General features: G+C 43.8%; 1 protein-coding gene across 1 annotated transcript in view; it reads right to left on the bottom strand.

Moving 5' to 3' along the window:
- Positions 1 to 270: 270 nt before the first annotated feature.
- LOC306788906 (catenin delta-2-like) overlaps positions 271 to 9899 on the bottom strand; it is a 152236-nt gene continuing 142607 nt past the window's right edge. Inside the window, exons 20-25 of the mRNA XM_079284613.1 lie at positions 8359 to 8608; positions 5974 to 6067; positions 5747 to 5873; positions 3189 to 3317; positions 2225 to 2301; positions 271 to 1715 (exon numbers count right to left, since the gene is read on the bottom strand). Of these exons, the coding sequence (XP_079140739.1) occupies positions 1452 to 1715; positions 2225 to 2301; positions 3189 to 3317; positions 5747 to 5873; positions 5974 to 6067; positions 8359 to 8608 (941 nt within the window). The 3' untranslated portion in view covers positions 271 to 1451. The remainder of the gene's footprint in view (positions 1716 to 2224; positions 2302 to 3188; positions 3318 to 5746; positions 5874 to 5973; positions 6068 to 8358; positions 8609 to 9899) is intronic.

Here is a 9899-nt window from a genome sequence, read left to right as displayed (position 1 = left end):
TCTCCGTTGGTTTTCTTTTTCCGTTTTCTCCCCAGTCCCAGTGCAGTTAAGACAAGTTTCATCCCAGTAAAACACAGTTTAGAAAAAAACAAAAGCATTTACAAACTGGCATCACTAGAACCGCAAGGATGTTCGGCTGAAAGCTGAACTTGGACCCTTTAACACGCCCCCAATCCCCCCCCCCCCCCCCCCCCCCCCCGCCGAGGGGAAGTACCCCTTGTTTGGCACGGTAATATACATAATGAGCACAGTTCACTCAAAGGAGGAGCTTATGGGAACAAAAAGGGGATTTGAGGTGTTAATGTGGACCGCCAAAAAAAACAAACTAGCTTAAAAAAGATGAGTTTTGTCAAGGGGAAAAAAGGCAGCTCAACTGTTTGAGATGGCCATTCTGTAGGGCAGTTAAAGGAGCACCGTGACCTACCAGAATTGATGCTTCAAATACCCAATTCATATCCGATATTTCAACAATAGCAACGCCTTGACATCGGTCCGTAGCTGTAATATACGTGTTGAAAGAGTGCAGGCATTGTGTGTGTCTTTCTGTGTGTGTGTGTTTAAGGTGGGGGATAGTTAGTGAGGAAGTAAAGTTGACCCAATGCCGAAAAAGGCCTGACATGACACAGAAAATAGTGCAATGTACAGTCCACAATGCATCTCGGTAAATGTACAGTGTACATCAAATACTATACAACCAGAATACAGAATTAAAAAAGTAGAAACACAACAAAAGAAAGAAAGAAAAAAAAACTGTTACAAATGACCAGTCCAGAGGCGTTCTTCGCCCGGAGGAGGACACATCACGCTGGAGCCACAGAGAGAAACAAAGATTTGTGTGACAGACGTCCTACATGTCCTACAGCTCTGCTTCTTGTGCTTCACATCACTAAAAGCCATGTTGCTATACCACGTATTTACAGGTTTTTCTCCCGGGTACTCTCACACGTTCCATTTCGCAATCCAAAACAACATTTTCCACTCCGCTGAATTATTTTTCTCTTTTCATCGTCCTTCTTCACCTCAGTACATTCTTCCATCTTTCCCGTCTATGTCCTCTTTCGTCGTGTCCGTCCGTCTTACGTTCTGTACCCGGAGGCCTTCGAGTGCAGGAGGTCTTTCTCTTCTGCTGAACTTTCTAGCAGTAGTTGATCACATACTAAACACAGAAAGAAAAGTCCGTTTTGGTGGTGGTGTGCATGCACATGCATGGCCGCTCCGCCGTTCGCTTCTGTTCCTCCTTTGTCCCCTCTCCCTCTTCACTGAGATGTCTCTGAGAGGAGTGTAATGTCTCAAGATGTCTTCCTGCACTCCATCCACCCCATCCGTCGTCCTGCTATCTAGGGAGGGAGAGGAACTGTCCTCTCATCTTCTCTACTCCTCTTCTTAAACTACCCACTTCACCATCCATCCATCCTCTCCTCCTCCTCCTGATCCTCCACCCTCGTCTCCCCTTAGACCCAAGAGTCTGGTGAGGCTGGATAGTGGCTGGTCTCGTAGTTGAGCTCGCTGTAGGGCCGCGAGGCGGAGTAGAAGTCTACGTAGTTGCCGGTGGACTTGAGGCCCTGCAGGTGCATGTTGAGGTCGCCCTGCGGGGGGCGCCCTCCCGCGATAACCTGGTTCTCGTAGAAGGCTTGGTCCTCGTAGTTGACGCTGTCGGGCGGGGGAGGGTTTTGGAAAGGAGGGTAGGGCTCTGAAGGCAGGCCTTGGGAGGAGATCTGTGACAAGAAAGGCAAAGATCATTGTTGAAAGAAAAGCAGGATTATGATATTATTCAGCATGAAAACAGCATAAAAAAGGACGACTCAAATAAGAAGTGGCTACATTCAACGAACTTCAATGTATCCCATTTACATCAGTATTAGTCACTTCCAGTAACTGATGCAGTATAAAGAGCGAGAAAGTCCGCTTAAGGAGGAGGTCGAGATGGATGGATGGGTCAATCAAACGCAGACTTTCACCCACGAGACGGCTGCTCATGTCCCATGTGACACCAAAAGTCAACGATGACTCATTTACGTTGAAACTGCAATGTTTTCCTTCACTCATCAAAGTAGTTTTGTTGCCTAAACCTAACCGACTAAACCTAAAAACTACGTTTATTGATTATTTTGCAAAGACGCTGTGCATATAACGAGGGGGTGCTGTACCTTTCCTGCAGACACAAAGCTACCCGGCTATCACAGTGGTCACATTTTTGTAAACACGGAGAAGTGAATTGTCGTACCTGGTTGTACTTCAGGTCATCGGTGGGCGACACATATGCTCCTCTGTGCAGCGTGGAAGACCCACTGGAGAGTTGACCTGCAGAGACAGAGGAGACGAGGACGTGACTGCCTGCTCTGAAAGCATTTATTCAGCTTCTACCGTCAGAGGAGGCAGAGGAGTGTGGGCCGGCTGTCAGCGTTATCAGCCGGACGTGATGCGTTTTTCATTGAGAATAAGAATCAAAATGACAGTGAGTGAGGATAATTAAGGAGCGCTTGGAGCTCAGTGTTTCCCTGCTGTCGGTGTGGAATGATGACATAATAAAACACAGAAACCTTGTCGTAGACTCTGTGTAGCTTACAAACACTCACAGTACTTGATGATACAGTTCGATATTTTGGGAAGCATGCTTCCTTGCTTCCTTGCTTACAGTCAGAGGAGACGATTGATGCCATTCTCATCTCTGTACGCTGAATATGTAGCTACTGCCGGAAGGTGATTAGCTTAGCTTAGCATAAAGACGGGAAACAGGGGCAAACAGCAAGTTTGTTCCAATGTCATGAAATCCACCTACGAGCGACCCTGATTCATTTGCAAAAAACAAACAAATAACATATATATACTTTGTGTTTTCAATTTAAATTAAAATTTGTCATTTTAACACTTTGATTCCTCCATGTATTTCATAAAAAAACAGATATAAAAAGTTAATTGGTGAAGTTTAGAGGTGCTAGTAGGCTAGCTGTTTCCAGTCTATTTGCTAAGCTAAGCTAACTATCTCCTAGCACCAGCTTCGTATTGTTGTACTGATACTGTATGAGAATGGCACTCTCTGCGTCAAAAATGTTGAACTGTTTCTTGAATACTGTAAAAACCTAAATCCACATGTGTTCATATTCATTCCAAAGCGGCACACTCAGCTGAAAAGCACATCAGCGTTCCGGGAGAACGTGTCAGACGTGCAGTGTGTGTGGTACTCCTACCCATCATGGCGTCTTTCCGGGACGTGTGTTCACCCTTGTTGCCATGGTAACTGGCATTGCCAGTCGACTCGTAGTCTGCCTTCCTCTCCTTCAGCGCCATCATTTCCCTGGGGGAAGCAGGGGCGCTCGCTGCACACAAACACACACACAAAACAAACAAACGGGGGGACGTCTGAGACCTTCACTCCATCACAAACACATTATCAATACTCTTTAGGATGCAGAAGGGCGGAGGCTACACCAGGAGGGACAACTGCTCACATCACACACAGCGGGTCCCTTCATGGCAGAAAGGTCAGAGTAATTCGCACATTTCCAAGCATTTCAGATTTGCATTTACCTCAACCGAGGCACAGCCTGGTTCTGATTCAGATGCACCGTGTGCTCTTTGTGGGTATTCTTCACAAATCTGGCTTTGTGACCAGGGTGTGATTTCAAAGAGGTAAATATTGAGTCATCCCTCCCCCTGCATCTGCTTTTCTCTTGCCTCTGTCTTCTCTTTCTTTCTTTCCTCCTGTCTGGCTGCAGGCCACCCTCTCTCCACACATATTTACTACAGGGACAGATTTCTATCTCACACTGCGACTGGCCTTTTAATCTCTCTCTGTCTCTCTGTCTCTCTGTACCCGAAAAGTATCTTAATTGTAATAATAAATGCTGGACTGACAGGGGAGGCGGTGGGATCAGTGGCAGTGATAATGAGTTAGATCTGGTTCGCCATGTTGCAGGAAACCTAGCTATTGATTTAGTGCCATATGGTTCAGCAGCGTTTCCTCCAATATTCAAATCCTAATCAACAGCCTGCCAGCCTCTTTGTGTGGCTGCATCTGTTGCTTTGTCTCTCTTCTGTTTCAACACTTTTAGCATTGATCCGCACACTCACCAATGCTCTGGTAATAATATCTATCGTGATATCGGCACCTCTTTACGGCCAATTATCAAAAGGTTTCTTTTGTATGTGAAGGATTGCCACAGAAGGGAAATCGCACAAACGACTGGATGGACCATCTGCTTGCACGATAGTAAACTGAGAAAATAAATTAAAAGTATCATGAGATACGATGTAAACAATGCAACTTGTCTGGTAGAATATTTATTGCAGAACTGACACTATATCCTCTATATATAGACACAACACATAAGTTCCTCTGTTGTTATTTGAGATAAGATATTGAGCTGATACTGACTGAAACAGCTGGATTGAGTATCTGTGAACGGTGCCAATTCAGTTTTTATACTACCGGTATCTACATTATATACTGGAATATGAATTACTGGTAATGCAGCATTAAAGAGGTTTACACTGACACTGGGCAGCACATTTGGCTCCAGAATGCCTTGATGCTCTTGAGATTTCAATGTACCCTGCACTGATTCAAGACACCCTGTGCCAGATGCAGCAAAGCAGCCCCAGAACACAACCAAGCCTCCTCCATGTTTCACAGTAGGTACAGTGTTCTTCTTTTGTATGCTTCATTTTCATGCTTCGTGCTTCATCTGTGAATATAGAGCTGATGAGACTTGCCAAAAAGCTCCAGTTTTGAAACTGGAATTTGCCAAAATGCATATTGACAAGCCACAAAGCTTCTGGGAGAATGTCCTTTGGACAGATGAGACAAGCCTGGAGCTTTTCCCTTATGTATTTTAAATACTAGCAAGGTTGGGGGCCGGTAACCTTTCTGTGAAAATTCCAACACAGCACGAGTCTGAACTGAACGTTGTAAGATTAATGTAAACGCTACAGCAAGGCGAAATATAGCATGAGAAGCAAGAGAAGTGAAATGCTTAATTAAGAGAAATGTAACAAATGTATCACTCCATTATCATCTCTTATTCATAAAGAATCAGTCCGATAAACCACGACAGACACAGACATGAGTCAGTGTTGAGTTACTGAGGAGATTCCTCTGCTGTTGGAAGGGTCTGTAAAAATGTTATTAAGTGAAGAAGAGCAGGCAAAGCTTCCCTCGCACTCACGACGGTCTTTCGTGGAGGATTCGGTGGCAAAATAACAATGCATTCTAATGGCAGCCTGTGAGAAAATGGAAAAAACGGTCTGCTTCCTGCATTGTAGCGCTTTCCGTGATGTGTCTTGAGTCGTGTCATGAGCAACACTTACATAAATGACAGGAAGCCAGCAATGTAACGTGTTCCATGATTGGAAAGGGCAGTGAAACATTTTGATCACGTACCACACATTTATAGTTGGGCCTGGTTTAACTGACACATTGTCCCACCGTCAGTTTCAGAGGCTTTTAGACACAACCAAGAATCAAGCTCATGGGGAAAACACTGATGTATTCATCAATTTATTCAAAGTTAGGGAAAATCAGAGGACGTTGTCATGAGTCCAAAAATACTGAAACCTGGAAAGCCCATATTAGTCCAACCCTAATCTGGGGAAACGCAAGGGAGGCCCTTGCAAGGATTTTACTTGACGGTCGAGTAATTTGCCGGTGGCTGTCGCAGTGTGAAGGTTTCTTGACCGGACTGCACTGGTGGAAAGATTGATGAAGGACAAAAGGGAGGACAGGAGAGTTGGGTGTGGGTGGACTCACCTGATCGATTGTTGGGTGAGGTCCGTACAGGAGAGATGGACGGAGTGCGAGAGGAAGAATAAGGTCGCTGTCTGTCTCTCTCTATCGTGGAGGAAGAGCCGACGAAATGGTACTGGGAGTAGCCGTCCTGGAGAACACAAGAGAAGGAATGGATGAGAAAAGGAGGAGGAGGGACGAACCGGTGTAAGAAATAATGCACATACACGCCTTGCACATTCAGACTTTACCTTTTTGTAGAGGCTGCGGAGGTCTCTGTATTGCCACATGCTGTTTAGGACTTGAGATGCCGCTTTCACGACTTTGGGACTATGCCTGGGAATTCAGCAGAGAGGAAACAGAAAGTATAAAGCTCGACTGTCCCGCAGCTATAAAGACATCACAATGCAGAAGAATGAAGAGAGAGAGACATAAAGGAGAGACACTACACCTGCAAAGCATCGCCTCACTGCCGGCTCAAAGGAAGAAATACGGCCAAAGATGCTAAATGAAAATGCCTCCTTTAATTTTCTCAAATATGGCACTCCAATTTTACTGAGGCAAAATTGTGTAATAATTGCTTGATTGATTGATTGATTGGCCAATATTTCATTCTGCGTCCACCGGGGGTTTGAATAATGGCTGTGGGTTTAATTGGCTCATATGGCCTGATCATTGCCATGCAAATTAGACATTATTTCTGCGAGTCATTTCGGTAGACGTTATTGTTTGGGACTCTATGATGATGCTCATGCCCTTGCAGTGAAGCAGGGATCTTAAAAACATTCTTTGAAGAACAAGAGTATAAAAAAAAGAAATGACATGTTTATCTTTGGATTCAAACCTTCAGTATGTCTAAAGGCGACTCGAAAGAGTTGTTCTTTGAGTAATAACAGAAATAAACTTCAGCCTATGATTAATCACAGAGCATTGGAGAAAACCTGAATGACTTTTCGACATCTGTTTTTATTATATTAACAGTTTTAGAAATTTAGAATTTCTGTGAAAGCAACGTTTAACAGTTGAAGCAGTAACTACAAAACAGAGCTAACAGCCAACTGTGTTGAGTGAAAGCTAGCTCTGAGGTAGCTAGGAATAGCTGTACTTATTGATAGCTGTTGAAGCTGTGTGTTAAATAAAAGTATCCTCGTCCAGCAGTTAATTATTGAATGAAGCAGTGGATGAATCCAACCATGGCGGAGAAAACACCCTATAGCTAAACTGCTGCTAATGCTAACTAGCCAAGTAGATCTCAGTAGCTTTTCACTCTAGTGGATTTAATGCAACTTTGTAAGGTTAAGCTACCTTTAAATTACAACTAGAAAAACAGAGAAAGGTTTATTTCCTATATGATACAGACCATAACTCATCAAAATCAAAATAACATTATATTAGTCTTTTGTATAAAATAAATTGGTAAAATGGACGGCTGAAAGAACTTTCCTCACTAAAAAATATCCAAAGGTGAGAGTTTAGTGCTATTATCTTTTGGTATTATGTAGGTTCCATGGCACTGATTATTCCGGGCAAAACAAGTGTCCTAAAAGTTAGATGGATATTGGATAGAATAGATATTTCCAACATATAGACATGTATTTACTGAGGTAATACACCACTAGTGATTGGCAGCATGCTGAGAGCTCATTGATGAATCACACATAGTTGAGGGCCTCCTTGTGGTGTCGTGATCTAAGACACGTGACAATTAAACACAATGTCCCCAGTTTGACTTGGGGACCTTTGTTGCATGTCGTCCCTCTTGCTCCCGCCCGAGGTTTCCTTTCTGTCTCTACTGCCAACAGTCAAATAAAGGCCAAATGACAAAAATATAGACACGTAGGTGTGCAGGTAAACAGACTGTGCCGAACTTTCATTTTGAACCTCATTTCCGGCTGACTGTTTGAACTGTTGACTCATGGTAAGTTTTAGAGCTATGAATCATCAGGCAAAAACTACCTTCAGCCTCCTCCTGCCTCACCTCGGTCTCTGTGCTGCATGATCTCGCTCTTCCGATCTCCACCACAATTATGTTCCAACCCTTTTCTTATTCTCCTGGACTGATTATTTTCTGTCTTCATGCGGAAACATCTCTTTCTCAAGCTGCCTGATTAGCATAAATATGTGCGCGATCAACATTTGAAAACATGGAGACAATTAAATACATATTACCTCCAGTCTATCTGGACGTTCTGAGATGTGGTGACTCTGGTTCAGAAGTCTGTGTCTCTACTCTCTGACTTGTATGCTGATGTATGATGTTTTCATCACGACACAGATTTATGCTTAGAAAACATCCAATCACGGACCTTAAAGTTATGGTGGTTGCAATTTCAATAAAATCAGTTTCCGATTCAGGATCAATTCTGAATGAATACGTCAACTGCGAGGTAGTTTTGTTTTTGATCGGGACTACGAGGCAATAGATGCACCTGTGGTTCTTGTCTTCTCATGGGTATTGTAGTCTTTGGGGACATTTGCGATATTGACTGTTGAAAAACAGATTCCCTCTTGTTTCTAATATCAGCATAACACATTTTCTAATGCTGTTGCAGCTTCCATCAAACTATAACTTCTGTCTTCCCATCCCTTTATACTCTCTCCCCTTCCACCTGACATCATATTCCCACTCGACTTACTTGTCCCCTTTGCTGCGGGCGATGCCGATGAGCTTCTCGATGCCGCCGGCGTCCCTCAGGGCCTTGGTGTTCTCCATGTTCTTGGTGATGACCTCGTGCAGTGCACAGCAGATCGCCGTGACGGTGTCGTCCGACATGGTCTTCCCCACCAGGGCGCTGCTGTTGGTGCTTCCTCCGCCCCCACCGCTGGTGTTGTTGTTGTTGCTGCTGCCGGGCAAACGGTGAACGAGGTCCCTCATTGCGTATTTACCTGTGGGAAAGAGTGATGGAGTGGGTGGGGTTGAGGTGGAATCATGTTGGTTAAAGGGTTTGAAGGTGGAACGGAGAAGACAAGGCAGAAATGGGAATGAAGAAAAGGCAATTTGAGGTTCTGTAATAATGATTTTGATCAATATCGTGTGTATTGTGTTTTATGGCAATACATTTACTGTCATATTAATGCCAATGATGACTCAATATATCTCTCCCTGCTCCCCCTCATCCTTTGTCGATTCTCTTCTCTTTCCCTTTTGTCACCTGAGAACCCCATTAAAGCTCTCAGCTGCGTAAATAGGGCCTGGCTGTGTGACTGTCAGACAATGATGATGACTTGCAACACCAACTGACTACATTTCCCATGGCTGCTGTCAGGCAATCTTGTCCACCCTGCACTCTGCCCCTCATTCCGATTGGGTGATCACCCTGGTGGAGTGATGGTGGTGGAGGCACCTCATGACCCACTCACCGTTCACATGCACACATGGGTTCTACTGCTGGTGCATGAAGCATTTATACTCCAGATTCTAGATCGATGTTATCGATGTGATCTATTTGAAGAGTGTGTGTATAATGACGTATTGTCTTCAAACCAAGGTACACATTGCAAATAAGAGTTACATTATGCTTTCATGTGCGAACTTTAGGATGTTTTTATGTCTGTTGTTTTTTCTATATCCAAAACAAAAATCAAGCAATCAAGCCGTTACCTTTTCAATTACCCTGTGAATCTAATGCTAATTGCTAGCATAGGGAGACCAAAACGGGACTCTTCAGTATATGTGAAGTTTAAGCACGCACACACTCGCTTATGCACATCGTACAGGTGTTTTCATCAGGATGGAGGACAATTATTTCAGCACTTTTATGATCTTATGATCTTATGATGAGTCTTAATATGATCTGGTCACAGTATGCTAGCATATACATAGCTAGCGCTAATGCTAAACACTAGAATACACATTGCTACCTTGCACCCAGCCTTGCGTTTAAACTCAAATTCACAAAGAGTTCATACTGTTTTTGTCACTATAACAGACCCTTTACATCTTACCAGCCATTATCAGAACAGTAGTCAGCGTGCTAGCAATTAGCATTAGCGAATCGCACGAGTGATAAGCATAAGCAAATTGAAAGGGTAACGGTAATTTGAAAACAGTAAAGTCTGGCAACGTAATAAAGTAACGTAGACCAGGCTCAGTTCATGTTTCACTCTGCATGCTCTGTAACTGAAGCATGGTGGAATTTTCAAGGAAGCTATCGAACTAGCTCACCCCTAAATGAGT

This window comes from Melanostigma gelatinosum (assembly GCF_949748355.1).
Source record: "Melanostigma gelatinosum genome assembly, chromosome: 15".
NCBI classification, from domain to species: domain Eukaryota; kingdom Metazoa; phylum Chordata; class Actinopteri; order Perciformes; family Zoarcidae; genus Melanostigma; species Melanostigma gelatinosum.
The sequence above is the reverse complement of the archived record's forward strand: the minus strand, read 5'-3'. Positions and strand labels throughout refer to the sequence as shown.